Genomic DNA, 16353 nt, shown 5'->3' with positions numbered 1-16353 from the left:
GAATTAGGATTTTACTTTGCTATTTTCTGCACTATAAATGCCATTAAATGGTCATTAAATGATGAAATTCAGTTGAATTCCCAATAGTGCTCGCCCTGTAGCCACTTGGGATATGGAGTGGCCCCCACAACCCCAGCTGATTTTCCAAAGAGCTAAATCCACGAAGTGCAAAAATAGGCCTAGTCATCAAAATAAGTTAAACTTTCTCACATTATACTCTAAGATTTGTACGTAGTAAAACATTTTATTTTTTAAGAATATCTTTAGCATTGTTTTCTGAATCAATGCTGTCACGTCATTACATTGACGTTATATGCTTCAACATCGTGACATTGACGTTTTGTATAAGAATAACAAATATATTCGTTAATGGAATAAAAATCACCAATATCATTGATTGGGATGGCCAAAATGGTCAATGGGACTATGGCGTAACTGTCAACATTTTTGATGGGCCATTTCGAAAATGAATGGGCCATCAATATAATCTGAAGGGCCATTTTAAGAAATATAAAAGTGACAAATAAATATGAAATACGAGAGAAACACGTTTTTAATGAACCGAATCCGATTTTAACGCATGAAATGCAGGAAATTTAAAGGAACTTTCTTAGAATATAACTGACCCGTATTTTGTGTTAAAATTACGACAGTTTTGGAAAGGGAACAGCCCAACCATACAAATGAATGAAGTATTGTACCTCATATAAGTGCTTCGTTTAACCGGAAGTACTTTTTGAAGGTTTCAACCAATGAGATTTGTTGTTTTAAATTGACTGCATTTCAGGGATTTATCTAGCTATTTTGTTTTACTACCGTTTTATAAGTAAAGGGGAAAAATGAGAGCCGCAGGCTCGATCTGAGCGCCGGAGGCGCGAGTATTCTAGGGGGGTCCGGGGGCATGCCCCCCCGAAAAATTTTTAAATAAATGGAGCAAAATCCTGCATTCTTAGAGCTTCTGGGGGTCATTTGTAGACCTTTACAAAAGCCACAAAAACTTCACTTTTGAGACAAAATATTAAATAACCAAAAAAAAAAAAAAATTTAAACCAAGTCAGTACTTTATTTAATTTTTTCTCTCAATATCTATCACAAATCAATTCTGTCTTTCATGTTTCACTACTAACATTGTTTTTGTTGTTATTCCATTCTTCCGATTCATAGTGATTTAAGCTCCATCTTACTCATCTACACTTTTCTTAACTCTGCAATCGCATACGTATATTTTGACATCATGGCCACATGGCACATGTTTACCGATCAATATCAACTAGAAGCTTGAATAATCTACTCTCGCTTTTAAAAGCGTTTGAATGACTAGGATTGTGAATTAGGATATGCTGTTAAACTTCAATCGGACAAAAACGGAAAATTTCAGTACGATGATTTAAATATTCTCAGTTTAATTGGAGACTTTTCTATCTGAAAAAGGGGAATTTTTCACCTTTTTAAAGAGGGGAAAGGTACCGTTTACCGGTAGTAAAAACAGCCTTGATAAATCCCTGCATTTAAAACGAAAGTAAAAGAAGAAAGAAAGTCGTACACAAAATATTTCCAAATAACATCGCTAAAAATTGAATGCGCACCTTGGCACCATGATTGATTGATTTAATGCGCCATTTTTCACTTCAATGCAACTATGGCGCGTGGCGCAAGCCCTTCCCAATCACTGCAATATAGGCCATTCATCAAAATTTTAGGAAAATATTTCTATGAATTTTTCAAGAAGTTCTGAAAAAATGGATAGTTTTTTAGCTCACCTGAGCCGAAGGCTCAAGTGAGCTTTTCTGATCACATTTTGTCCGGCGTCTGTCTGTCTGTCTGTAAACTTTTCACATTTTCGACTTCTTCTCAAGAACCGCTGGGCCAATGAATTTCAACCAAACTTGCCACAAAGTATCCTTGGGTGAAGGGGATTGAAGTTTGTTCAAATGAAGGGCCACGCCCTCATTCAAGGGGAGATAATTGGGAATTAATGAAAATTTGGTAGTATGTTTTAAAAATCTTCTTCTCAAGAACCACTGTGCCAGGAAAGATGAAACTTATGGGGAAACATCCTCAGGTAGTGTAGATTCAAGTTTGTTCAAATCATGACCCCCGGGGGTAGGGCGGGGCCAAAATGGCTGACCAAAGTTTAACATAGAAATATATAGGAAATTTCTTAAAAAATCTTCTCCTCAAGAACAACAAAGCCATAATTGATCATATTTATATGGAAGCATCCTCAGGTAGTGTAGATTCAAGTTTGTTCAAATCATGACCCCCAGGGGTAGGGCTGAACCAAAATGGCCGACCAAAGTTTTACATAGAAATATATAGGAAAATTCTTTAAAAATCTTCTTCTCAAGAATAGCAAAGCAATAATTGATCATATTTATATGGAAGCATCCTCAGGTAGTGTAGATTCAAGTTTGTTCAAATCATGACCCCCGGGGATAGGGCGGGGCCACAATAGGAAATCCAAGTTTACATAGAAATATATAGAACAAATCTTTAAAAATCTTCTTCTCAAGAACTACTGGGCCAGGAAAGATGAAACTCATGTGGAATCATCCTCAGGTAGTGTAAATTCAGGTTTGTTCAAATCATGACCCCCGGGGGTAGGGTGGGGCCAAATGGCCAATAACAGTTTTACATCTATAGGAATATATAGGGAAACCTTTTAAAATCTTGCCATGCTTAGTGATATTTATAGGGAATCATCCTCAGGTAGTGTAGATTCTAGTTTGTTCAAATCATGACGCCCTGGGGGGTTAAAATTCAAGCCCCTCCCCCCCCACCTCAGTAAACTTTCAGTTCTGATCTGATATGTGCTTTTTCCTAGCCAATTGCTCAGGTGAGTGATGTGGCCCCTGGGCCTCTTGTTTCATGTGGCATGAAGGCGATACTGGAAACTTACTTATATACTTGCAACTTATACTTATATACTGTCTCGGTACGTGTAGTAAGTTATTCGTTTTTACAGTGTACATGTATTAGTCTAATAAAGGCCTTTCACAAAAATTAAATGTGATCTAAATCAATGTAGGAGAAAGTGTTGCTATTTCGGACTGGGGTCAGCGAAACGTAAATCATTTTTATTAGCTCTACTGGTCAGAGACCAGAAGAGCTTATGCGATAGTAATGTGTCCAGCGTCCGTCCGTCCGTCTGTCTGTCTGTCTGTCCGTCTGTCTGTAAACAATTTTTCAAAACGCTACTCCTCCTACAATTTTAGTCTGATTTCAATATTACTTGGCACACAAGTAGACTACACTAAGATACATAGAATAGTGCATCGGTTTTTGATTTCGATGAACGGTGTTGCCATGGTTACTAAAAATAGAATTTTCTGTGAAATTCCTTTAAAACGCTACTCCTTCTACAGTTTTGGTCTGATTACAATATAACTTGGCACACAAGTAAACTACACTAAGATACATAGAATAGCGCATCAGTTTTTGATTTCGATGAACGGTGTTGCCATGGTTACTAAAAATAGAATTTTCTGTGAAATTCATAAAAAACGCTACTCCTTCTACAGTTTTTGTCTGATTTCAATATAACTTGGCACACAAGTAGACTACACTAAGATACATAGAATAGTGCATCGGTTTTTGATTTCGGTGAACGGTGTTGCCATGGTTACTAAAAATAGAATTTTCTGTGAAATTTCTTTAAAACACTACTCCTTCTACAGTTTTTGTCTGATTTCAAAAGTTGGCACACAAGTAGACTACACAAAGATACATGAAATAGTGCAATGGTTTTTGATAAGTACAAACCAGTAGAGCTACAGTCTCGACAGAGACTTCTGGTTAATTATTTATTACATTTGTGATGCCAGTCGATGCAGACTTCACGACAAACACAATTTGTGTTTTGGAAAGGGGTAAAACAATAATTGTCAATTTAAATACTAGTATACATCCTGGTAGCTGCTTCCGATATAATTGTTTATGTTGAAAATATTCTGACTTAGTCACTCAGAATAAAATAAAGTTTCTTGGGTGATCTCCCTTTGATTACATAGTGACCATGGAAACGAGGAGACGGAATCGGGAGATAAAACTTGTATACATTGTAAAATAAATAAGATTGGGGGGGAAATAGTACCCATTTTTTTTTAAACATTTCAGCATAATCAATGATAGGGTGAAAAGAGGAGAGGAGCGGATCGTCACCCTTGGCTAGCGAAGATGAGTTAAACCTAGATCAGCTGCCCTTGACTAAAAAGTCTTGGGTTAGAAATGAGGCGCGACAAGTCGACATTGCACCTTCGACTTTTTCTTTGAAAAAGATCTTTGAATTTGTAGTATCTTCTGTAAACAGCATGTGAGAGAGAGAGAGAGAGAGAGAGATGGGGGAGGGAGAAAGATAACTTAAAGCCATGACTTTGAAATTAATAATACTTTCTCAGCCTTTTCAAATCAACATAATTTATCATAAAACTCTGAATGTATAATGAATTCATGTTTCTGACTTTTTGTTTACGTATTTTCTCTTGTTTGTTATACCAGCTCTTTTGAGACAACCCCGTATATGGTTAATTCGGAACTGCTTAAAATGGGATGTTGTGAAATGAATATTGCTCTTTATTTTGGATTTACGTCGTATTTTAATGAAACCGAAATTTTATGAGATAGAAGATACATCAATGTTTCATTCACATATCTTAATGAAATACATACCTTACCGCAGTTTCAGAGCACGTCTTTACTTTCAAGATAGCATGTGTTTAAGTCGGTCAACGTCACTTAAGCGCTTGTGGTTGTAAACAAAAAGCCTGGACATGGTAAGAAAGACGGAGTTCTTGATCTCGCTATGTCATCCAGAGTATGGACAATACATAAAGCTTCATTTATGTAAAGAATCATTAGAAACAGAAACATTTACGTTTGCATAATTTTAATTATTTAATTAAAATTATTCGGAACTGCTTAAAATCCGGAACTGCTGAAAGCACTGTAATAGTATAAATTTTATTTTGTTCAGAGGGTGTGGCCACAGTGAAAATTTGAACCAAAGACAAAAAAAAAAAATGCTTTAGTTGATAAGAAAAGTGGCAAAATGCATGTGTTTAGATGTCTTCTGCACAAATATGATATCATCAAATAAAACTTTTAGCGTAAACTATTCAAGTTTGATTCCTAAGGATAATATTTCCATAAATAATTTTCTTCTTCCTCTCACTTTAATTTTCCTAAAATAATTAGGCCGATTTAGCCCATTCGTGGATTTAGCTCTTTCTCAAGAAGGGTACTGTTCTTTCCCCCAAAACCTAGATTAACCCCTGACTTTTTAATTTCATGATGTAGGTAGCTCTGCATTGGTGTCAAACCCTGTGTTTTGCATTATCTTTGAAATCGCTTATCGGTTGTCATTAGATTTTTTTTTCCATTTTAGAACGAGATGTTCTCAGTCTGATGCTAAACTAACTATTCCTTATTTTGATGGAGAATTAAGAGCAGACCATTTATTTCATCAGCATCCCCAAGGAACGATACCACCACAGGAGAGATACTACAAAATAGAGACTGAGCACGGAGGAACAGTGTTAAACTTAGACTCAGCCGACCCATTTACCATATCAAGTAAGCCAAGGCCTAACAAAACAAATTTGTTTGTTTTCCATATAAAGATGAAGTTGGCAATGCCACACCAACAATATTTAATATAATTGTGGATTTAGCAAAACAAAATTTTCACAAACTTCCAATGTCATTATCAGCTCTAGAATCCATGCTATTGACCATTTGTTATGGCATGTTGGATATTGATAGCAAATGTATATTGTCTCAAAAATTTCTACCCTGTATTCATTTAAAATATCTAGAGTAGAAAATACATCACAAGTATAGAGGATACCTTTACTTTTTAAATCTTTATTAACAAACTTGCTTTGTAAACTGTTAATATAAACTTTTCTTGTTATATATGTTATGACTTTTCCAGAACCATTGGATCAATTTTAACTGAACTTGACACAAAATAAGAGGGTTCAAGTTTGATTAAATGAAGGGTCACGCCTTCATTCAAGGGTAGAGAATTTAACATTTCAATACTGAATTGATATGTGTGTTTTTAGCAATGTACTCAGGTGAGCCATATGGGCATTTGTTTGGGAATGTTACTGAAGACAAAAATTTTTTTGGTCTAATTCTCATTTTGATTCTCATTCTTTCATATCTATATGTGTGTGTAATTTCAGTGGTTTAAATTTTCCTGTCGCTCTTAAGGTAGGATTCTTCTCACATTTCTTGTATTTAAAAAGTAATGAAATTTTCACAGAATCAAGAGGACAATATTACTAAGTGATGGTATCAGTGAGATTAAATTTGACTGTTTAATAATAGAAGCAAGGTCAGGTCAAGGTCATTACCTTCTTCTTGGACATTAAGAATTAAAAACTACTGTTTCCAATCATGCGATCCATATTTGTAATTCAAAAGATTGAATGTTTTTCTTTTTGCATAAAAAGATACACAATATAGGGCTTATAAGATGATATTACCAAATTGACATGGATAATTTAAATAAAATGGATATTTGCTAATCCGAATTTCCTCTACTTTTCTTAAATTTTTAGGATTTATAAGTTATTTTTATATGCTTCCTATATTTAACTTTTTCCAATTTTCACATATAGTAAAGTTGTCACATAAAGGTACAAAATGATACAAAAACTAAAAGTTTTGATAGTTTACTAAGAGAGAAATAACACTTTTTACGGATTTTTGGCTCAAATCTGTACTTATATTTGAAGCATTCAAAAATTAAGCCAACATAGTTCTGGTATGTGTTAAAAATCTTATTTATTTGATATATTTTGAAACTTTAGTCCCTTATTATTAATTTAACTTACATTTGAAAATTTCGTCTAGTCTTTGATTGCTTAAAATTATAACTAAATTCAATGTTCTATAATAATTTTGAGAGCCAGAAAAGAAGATATTTTCATACGCCACCATTCCGCCAAAAATATAGTCCCTGCTAGTTTTCAAACGCAGTTTGCCATTTCTATTTAAAGTTGTATAATTGTGATGAGGAAAGAAAAATATGGTCTTTTAAATCTCTTACATCTAAATATATAAGACATATCAACAAATGTACTTTGAATATTCCATCTAGTCAGAAACCAGAGAAGAATCCTACCTTAAGTGATGTTGATACTGAGCTTGCTGTGTTGAAAACAGTATTTTTCTCTGTCAGAAACATTTTCTTTCTTTTTTCAGAACCTGCAAGCTTATTAGTGTTTTCTTCTGGTAGTTCCCCACCAAGTACTATTGTGGCTAACACAGATTTCAATGTAACTGTTGAAATCTTAGATGCTGATAACAACACTATAACGTCAGGAATAGATGCTACCTTAGAAATGACTCTACAAGTGGCATATTTCAAGGGACTCGTTGAGCATTATTCATCAGTTCCATTTGAAGATATGGTTAGCACTATGCATGTAAGTGAAATTCACATATTTTTAAGACTTGATTTCACCAATTTGATGAGTTTATGTATATTGTGTGTTATCATGGGTATTTTACATCCCAAGCTTTTATGAGGTAAACTCACATACTTTCTAAAGCCTTTACTGGGCCTAACCAGCAGAGATGATGTACTGTAGATCACTAATTTTTGTGACACCTCATTTATGCAAGATAGTCATTAACTTTCTAAACATGCTAAACATGTTAAAAGGAGACAAAATTTTCACAAATTGTAGATATTGCTCTATGCATGTATAATCTTTAGGAATACTTAAGTAATTTTATGTGAGAATAACATTTTTAGGAGCACAATGCCTTGCATAAAAAACAAAAAATAAAGTTTTTGTAAATAAAAAGTGATTTACCTTGGGCTTGGAGTAACTAGGGCTTCTTACTGCTAGTTGTGCTGCACTTTTCATGTACATTCCCAAATACGAGGGTTGTTCGAAAAGTTCGTGGACTACGCTCATATCTTTTTTATTTGACGTCTTATCTTATCCAAATTTGGTAGAAACATTTTAACAATAAATCCAAAGGATTTGTATTATTATTTTTCCAAATACCACGATTTTTTCAAAACTTATCCAGATTTTAAAAATGCAAAAATCGGATCGTGGAGCAGGTCAAAATTTAGTAAGTTACGAACAATACACTAGATGATGTCTGTAGTCATATTCTCTGTAAAATGAAGCAAAAACGAAAAACAATCGAGAAATCCAAATTTAGAATTGTTACATCGATTCGTATTCCAAATTATGGCTTAATATTTTGCTTTGTAGAAAAGAAATCAGCTTGAGAAGATAGGTTGTCCTTATTGAAAACGATAAAAACGATGACGTTTTCGTCACGGAGAAGCCGATAACGATGCAATTTTGTGCTTACTCACGAAAATTCCTGAATAAACTCAAAAAGTGTTGAAGGAATAAAAAATATGTCACAAGCGAGTTCTGCATGTGTGTACAAATAGTATAGATATTATTTGAGTGACAGAGTTCTTGTATCACATGAGGACAATCTGGGAAGAAACGTTTATCAGTAAAAATCTTTACAAAAACTTTTAAAAGTTTGAACGTCAAGGAAAAACATAGGCGCTTTAGAGTTGCTTATCCTGTGAACGCAGAGTTAAGTAAAATTCTAAAAAAGGAAATTATACAACGAGAACAATTCTAAAAAAAAAATGAATTTCAAGTATTAGAAAAAGGATTTAATGATTGGTCATGGATTATACTTTGTGAAATGTATAGGAATAGTATATTTTAGAAATTCTTGACACTATATTTTGACGTTACATTGCCGGTAAGGGTGCTCCGCGGGTACAAAACATGTTGATTTTAAAATGAAGTTATTTTTTTTCTGTTAAATCGAATGGGATGAAACATCACACATCAACAAAACAAATATTTTTACATAGTATATTACACTTATTTTAAATTTCTAGTGAGAAACATAACGAAGATTGACATCGTCCACAAACTTTTCGAACAACCTTCGTATTTAGGAATGTGCTGTCATTGTTGATAGTAACTTGTTTTCTCACAAGATTATATCATGTTCAACTATTTAGAATACTCAATAGAATAGAAAGAACATTAGTTATACTCAGCACACAATTTATTCTGATCAGGATATGTCTGTTTCAAAACTTGGCATCTATTTTCGTTCAGTGTGGATTCAGTTTTCCAAAGAAAAAATATCAAAATTCACCAAAAGTTGAATTAGGCCATCATTAAAAATATTTTCAATTTTTCAAAAATATTTTCAATTTTTCAAGGTGGGTAGGTAGGTAAGTGTTTAATTTTTGTTTATTGTAATTTTTTTTGCATAATACGGTATTGAACAAATTGATAGATGTCACAGACTCAGAAATTGAATTGTCATCATGTTTTCACTACACACTGGACAGGGTTTTTACTGAGCAAAACAAGAAACATCACAATTTGGACACACAACCCTTTCAAGTAAGGGTGAATCGTTTACTGAATTTTGTAAACTTTTAAATGAACAGCAGTAAATGAAACAGTACCGTTTAAACGGGAGAATTTTATGTGTTGAATTTTTATGGCTACTTACTCATGAAACACTAATTTAATATACCATTCTTTCACTATACTGTAAGTATGAGTTGTCATTACTGTTTATTTGTTGGTTTTTATGACAAAAGAGTAGGAAGTGTCAAAAACTGAAACGAGATAGTAATATAAAAATGTGATATGATAACATTGAAGGTTCCGGTTTACGTTCAATTTTTCAAAGCTCTATATTCAACATTATACCGTTATAAGCATGATACTTTTTATTTTCTAATCAATAAAAAGCAACAACTGGGGTTATTTATTTTTAGAACATATACTTGGAAAAATAAAATATTTAATACATCGCTAGTTTTCACTACTCTGAAATCAGAATTAAATATGTTAGACCATATTGGTTTCTAGATAGTTTTCTTTAATATTAAGTTTCCGGTATCGATTATAACAGAAAAAAAAATTGTTTGTAACAGACACAGAGTGTGTTTTCTTTGGTAAATATGAAATTAAACAACTTGTTTGGATGAAAGGTTTTTTTTCTGATAGACATTGATATTAACCTTTGTGTAAACGTTTACTCAATTTGTAAACGTTTAGAGCATTTAATTGAAACGTCGCCGTTTACACGAGTAATCGTTTTGCCCTTACTATCAAGTTAACTAGCCTAATCACTCTGACTAATTATGAATGAATTTTGTTAAGAATAAAATAAGAATGACCTAAAGGGCACATGCCCCTAGCCACAATCCCCCTAAGATTTTTGTCTTAGTTTTAAGTTCTTTTGCAAAACAAGCCTCAGATCTGTCTAAAATATGCATTCTTTAAACAGGGCTCGACATTAACTTTTTTTCCTACTTGTCCATTCGGACAAGTGACCAAGATATTTACTTGTCCGAACTTCAACTTCACTTGTCCGAAAATTTTTCAATTAATGTTTTGTTATGTTAACTTGAAAACAATTAAAAAATTAAATGTGCTTGATTTATTACTTTTGTTATTGATAAATAAGACAAACACATATAAAACAAAATTTTATCTAGACTTCCTGTCCTGACAACAGCATAAATTTTTGCAAGTGGATCTGTAATATCAATCAAATATATTCTAAACTCACAAACGTCGTAAGATCCACGCCATGCAATAGTATGGCTGCAATTAGTGAACATTGATCCCGATCAAGTGTGAACTTACATAGCGATTGATATCGGGATCGAAATTCAGGTTTATGTACTGCTTCCGTCTTTATTCGATAAAGTTTACAATAGTTGTTTTTTATGATTATTATTATTTGAAAACTTCTTTACATAGAAAAAATCACTTGTCCAATCGGACAAGTGCCCAACAATATTCACTTGTCCGAAATTTTTTTTCATTGGTACCGGACAAGCGGACAAGCGTTAATGTCGAGCCCTGTTAAAGTTCTGGAACAAAAGTGATTTTGTCACGTAACATGATTTTAGGACTAACAGTAAAAAAATGTCTTTGACAGGTCCGTTTAGCTGGTGACAATGTAATTCAGTCTAAATCTACATATGATTTTGTGGACAACCAAAGAGCTGCTGGTGGCACTGCATCCTTCACAGGACTACGTATCCTGGATGTTCACGACTGTGTACAGTTAAACATCACCATGAAAATGCCAGGCTTCCCCAATGCCAGATTACCAAACGTTTACAATGACACTGCACTGAAATTTGAATACAGTGTGCCAGGGAAAAGAACAGCCTTTGTCTACAATGGGACCTCCGATCGAGCCATCTTAATAAGTGAATGTATTAATGTAACAGGTAGGGATTGGATCTCTGTAGAACTTCTGTAACACTTAGGGATTGGATCTCTATAGAACTTCTGTAAACACTTAGGGCTTGGATCTATATCGAACTTCTGTAACAGGTAGGGATTGGATCTCTATAGAACTTCTGTAACAGGTAGGGATTGGATCTCTATACAACTGTAACACGTAGGGATTGGATTTATATCGAACTTCTGTACCAGGTAGGGATTGGATCTCTATAGAACTTCTGTAACAGGTAGGGATTGGATCTCTATACAACTGTAACACTTAGGGATTGGATCTCTATACAACTGTAACACGTAGGGATTGGATCTATATCGAACTTCTGTAACAAGTAGGGATTTGATCTCTATAGAACTTCTGTAACAGGTAGGGATTGGATCTCTATAGAACTTCTGTAACATGTAGGTACAACTTCTGTATCAGGTAGGGATTGGATCTCTTTAGAACTTCTGTAACAGGTAGGGATTGGATCTGTGTCGAACTTCTGTATCAGTTAGGGATTGGGTCTCTATAGAACTTCTGTATCAGTTAGGGATTGGGTCTCTATAGAATTTCTGTATCAGTTAGGGATTGGGTCTCTATAGAACTTCTGTATCAGTTAGGGATTGGGTCTCTATAGAATTTCTGTATCAGTTAGGGATTGGGTCTCTATAGAACTTCTGTGACAGGTAGGGATTGGATCTCTATAGAACTTCTGTAACATGTAGGGATTGGATCTCTATAGAACTTCTGTAACAGGTTGGGATTGGATCTATATCGAACTTCTGTAACACTTAGGGATTGGATCTCTATAGAACTTCTGTAACATGTAGGGATTGGATCTCTACATAACTTCTGTAACAGGTAGGGATTGGATCTTTATAGAACTTCTTTAACAGGTAGGGATTGGATCTCTATAGAACTTCTATAACACATTGGGATTGAGTCTATAGAACTTCTGTAACAGGTAGGGATTGGGTCTCTATAGAACTTCTGTATCAGGTACTACAGGTAGGGATTGGATCTCTAAAGCATTTCTGCAACAGTTAGAGATAAGATTTATAGCATTTTTGTAACAGTTAGAAATTGGATCTTTATCATTTCTGTAACAGGAAAGGACTGAATCTCTATATAGCATTTTTGTAACAGGTAGGGAGTGAATCTCTTCAGCACTGCTATCTTATTTTTAGGTCACCTAAGTTGTTCTGCTGTCCTTTTTCCTGCAATTTTTCAAGAATAACACTAAAATATAATTCTTATTAAGGTTTGAATCTGTTTATATTTCTGATCAGCAATGTGGTAGAAGTGAAAAATGGTTCACCGTGGTGTATTTCTAGGTTTGATACATAGTACAAAATCTTCATTTTCAGTTCAGTTGGTATTTCTGTCGGGATCGTCATTCAGTCAGGTTTGGCATAAGGTATAAACATGCTCCTCGGTATAATTAGTACAAAAAATTTAAATTTTTGTGGACTGATGGTTTGTAAAATAATTTTTAACAGTCAGATCAATATTAAATTCAGACTTGTCGAAATTTTAAAATCACTGTCAGACATTTGGTCTGACAAATTCAAAGGTTCTGTCGGACCAGTCAATGTTTCGTCAGACCAGATACATGTACCTTATTTTGACGCTGTGAAAGTCATATGAATAACAGCACCAAAATGCCCTGGATTATAATACCGCCCGCAAACGAAGTTTGGGGGGGGGGTAGATAGGAATCAGCTTGTCTGTCTGTCCATCTGTCTGCAAACGTGTACGGTCCATGTCTTTCTTACGGAGGAACATTAGAATCTACTACTTCACACATAGATTGCTCATGACCTAAGGGTGTGTCATGATCTTGACCCATGTAGGCCTAAATGAAATCCAAGAGAGTGCATTTACTGAAATATGTAGCCAAAATCAATGTAACTAAATTCTAAGGAATATATACAATTGAAATTCATTGCAGCTCGATGCTGCCAAAAATACCTGTATTGAGTAAGGCCAGGTAAAATTAATCTTTAGATTCTCATCCTAATTTGCAAAAAAATTGGGGCGGGTGGGCGGATTTTATTTTTTATTTTTTATAATTGTTAATTCATATATATAGGCCTAAGTATCAACAAAACAATGGACGCCCCGTACACATTTTTTTCATTACCTTATTGCAAATATGAATAGATTTAATTCTTTTCATATTCTTTTAAATATTTAAAGAAAATTTTTGCTTTAAAAGTTAAATGTTTATTGTTAATTAACAAATTATCAAGTACACATTATACGGCACACCCTGAACAAAATGAGGTGGGGATACCAATAAATTGTGTATGCGTGACTTCTTATTTTGCAAAATCTATATAAATGTTCTAATAATTATTCTACTGAAAAATATAGGCCTTCTCTTAAGTCTGTCTACGATGTTGTAGATTTTTTTTTTATTTCAAAGCTAAGTCACACAGCTGGAGATCGTTATTTATATAGAACTTGACCAGGTGTCATTTTCCTCGTCTATTTTTACTTAGGTAGTTACAATCTCTCTACATACTTGCTCCTGCCAGTGATGGTATCTATATGTGTTTATGCTATTTTTTCTTCTCTGCCTTCTCTATACTGACAAATTATCTTTTCCTTACACATTTAAACTGCTTTTATTGCCGATTTTTCTCCATTCTTCACATTGCGTTTTTGCTATAAATAGCGGCACGCAACTTTTAATACAGACGGGAGATAACTCTTAAACTTTGACCCAAATTCTTACTGAATAAAAATACATGAAAATACCCAAAAAATCAAAATAAAAAACATCGGGGCGGGACATTTTGAGAGGGGCGGGCGGGGATGAGAATCTAAAGATTAATTTTATATGGCCTAACGCATAGTGAGTTATTCCTCGGAGAAAGTGTGCTTATACTGAGGTTCGTTCCGCCTGACTGACAACTGTACATTGGATTGTTACGATTTGATATCTCTTTAATTGTTTCTTATATCAAGAATGGGCATGCATAAAGGATTGATAATTGAAGAAAAAATACACAAGTCTAAAAAAAAATTAAAATAGTCTTTGAAAAGGCGAAATTTAAAACTTTAAAAATGTTGTACGAGGTGGATTCGAACCCCCGACTTTAAAAAGAAACTAACCAAGGTGTAAAAGTCAGCGTATATATATCAACTGAGCTAGTCTGACTTTAACAATGAATGGCATAAAGAAGATGGGCGCATTTGGCGTGTGATCTGCAGGAATCATTTGTACGAAACATTTATGGTTTAAATGTCCATGATTTGGTTGGCTGAACATAGCTGGTCAGATTTTACATACACTTCCATAGGTTTTTTTGATATATTCGATCAGTGCATACTATTAGTTCAAGATATATTACTGTAGTCAGCGGCGACTCGCACAAATTGTTCCGACGAAAATAGTTCCATCATTAATAAGTAGATACAACATAATTGTTCATGATAAGAATAATGTTGTGTATGTCATTCGTTAAAGAAACCAAAATTAATGTTAATTTTTCCTCCAAAGATCACTTTCCCCCCTAAATGCAAATAAAAAATGTGAATATTCCTACGCTCGCTCCCTCCTCAGCTTTTAGGTCACCTGAGTAAACTCAGGTGACCTATTGCTATCTGTTTTCGTCCGTCGTCGTGCGTCGTCCGTCGTGCGTTAACATTTGAACATTTTCAGCTTCTTCTCTGCAACCACTGAACCAATTTCAACCAAATTTGGCACAAAGCATCTATGGGTGAAGGGGAACAAAAATTGTGAATTTCATGATCCCTGCCCCCCTGGGGCCTGAGGGGTGGGGCCAAAACCACTAAAATTAATGCAATCTTTAAAAATCTTCTTCTTTACTCCTGGACATCAAGCAGTCAAACTGTTTGCATGATTGTAATCAGCAATAAGTCCTCTACCAAAATTGTGAAATTCATGGCCCTGGGGTCAGGGGTTCTAGTTCTAGGGCGGGGCTAAATAAGTAGGTAGTGAAAATACATTATTTCTTTGAAAATCTTCTTCTCTGCTCCTAGGTATTAAATAAACCAACTAAGTACATAGTTATGATGAGCAAGAGTGCCTCTACCAAAATTGGGAATTTTATGGCCCCAGGGTCAGGGGTTCTTGTTTTAGGGTGGGGCTCTAATGATGATATAGTGAAATGCATGAATTCTTTTGACCTTGACCCAAGGTCATTTGGGAAAGTTCAAGGTCACTGGAAGAAAATTTTCATAAATCATGTTTGATACATATCTTTTATAGATAAACTTGGTAGGTTCTCATTTCACACTAAGATTGCCTATGACCCAAGGGTGTGTCATGACCTTGACCCAAGGTCATTTGGGAATGTTCAAGGTCACTGGAAGAAATTTTTTTATATTCCCTGTCCGGTCCATATTTTTTTTTATGGATAAACTTGGTAGGTTCTCATTTCACACAAAGATTGCCCATGACCCAAGGGTGTGTCATGACCTTGACCAAAGGTCATTCGGGGAAGTTCAAGGTCACTGGTAGAAAAATTTCATAATTCGTGTTCGGTCCATATCTTTCTTATGCATAAACTTGGTAGGTTCTCATTTCACACAAAGATTGCCCATGACCCAAGGGTGTGTCATGACCTTGACCCAAGGTCATTCGGGGAAGTTCAAGGTCACTGGTAGAAAAATTTCATAATTCGTGTTTGGTCCATATCTTTCTTCTGGATAAACTTGGTAGGTTCTCATTTCACACAAAGATTGCCCATGACCCAAGGGTGTGTCATGACCTTGACCCGAGGTCATTTTGGGAAGTTCAAGGTCACTGGTAGAAAAATTTCATAATTTGTGTCCGGTCCATATCTTTCTTATGGATAAACTTGGTAGGTTTTTATTTCACACAAAGATTGCCCATGACCCAAGGGTGTGTCATGACCTTGACCCAAGGTCATTTGGGGAAGTTCAAGGTCACTGGAAGAAAAATTTCATAATTCGTGTCCAGTCCATATCTTTCTTATGGATAAACTTGGTAGGTTCTCATTTCACTGAAAGATTGCCCATGACCCAAGGATGTGTCATGACCTTGACCCAAGGTTATTTGGGGAAGTTCAAGGTCACTGGAATAAAAAT

General features: G+C 34.7%; 1 protein-coding gene across 1 annotated transcript in view; it reads left to right on the top strand.

Annotated features, from left to right (window-relative positions):
- LOC134260046 (uncharacterized) overlaps positions 1-16353 on the top strand; it is a gene marked incomplete at its 3' end in the record, with an annotated part of 87332 nt that overhangs the window by 18230 nt on the left and 52749 nt on the right. Inside the window, exons 3-5 of the mRNA XM_062742631.1 lie at positions 5384-5571; positions 7213-7436; positions 10981-11278. Of these exons, the coding sequence (XP_062598615.1) occupies positions 5384-5571; positions 7213-7436; positions 10981-11278 (710 nt within the window). The remainder of the gene's footprint in view (positions 1-5383; positions 5572-7212; positions 7437-10980; positions 11279-16353) is intronic.

This window comes from Saccostrea cucullata, unplaced genomic scaffold (assembly GCF_032062105.1).
Source record: "Saccostrea cucullata isolate Sc308-1 unplaced genomic scaffold, CSIRO_AGI_Scuc_v1 ctg493, whole genome shotgun sequence".
Taxonomy (NCBI): domain Eukaryota; kingdom Metazoa; phylum Mollusca; class Bivalvia; order Ostreida; family Ostreidae; genus Saccostrea; species Saccostrea cuccullata.
This window is presented reverse-complemented; position numbering and strand designations above follow the sequence as displayed.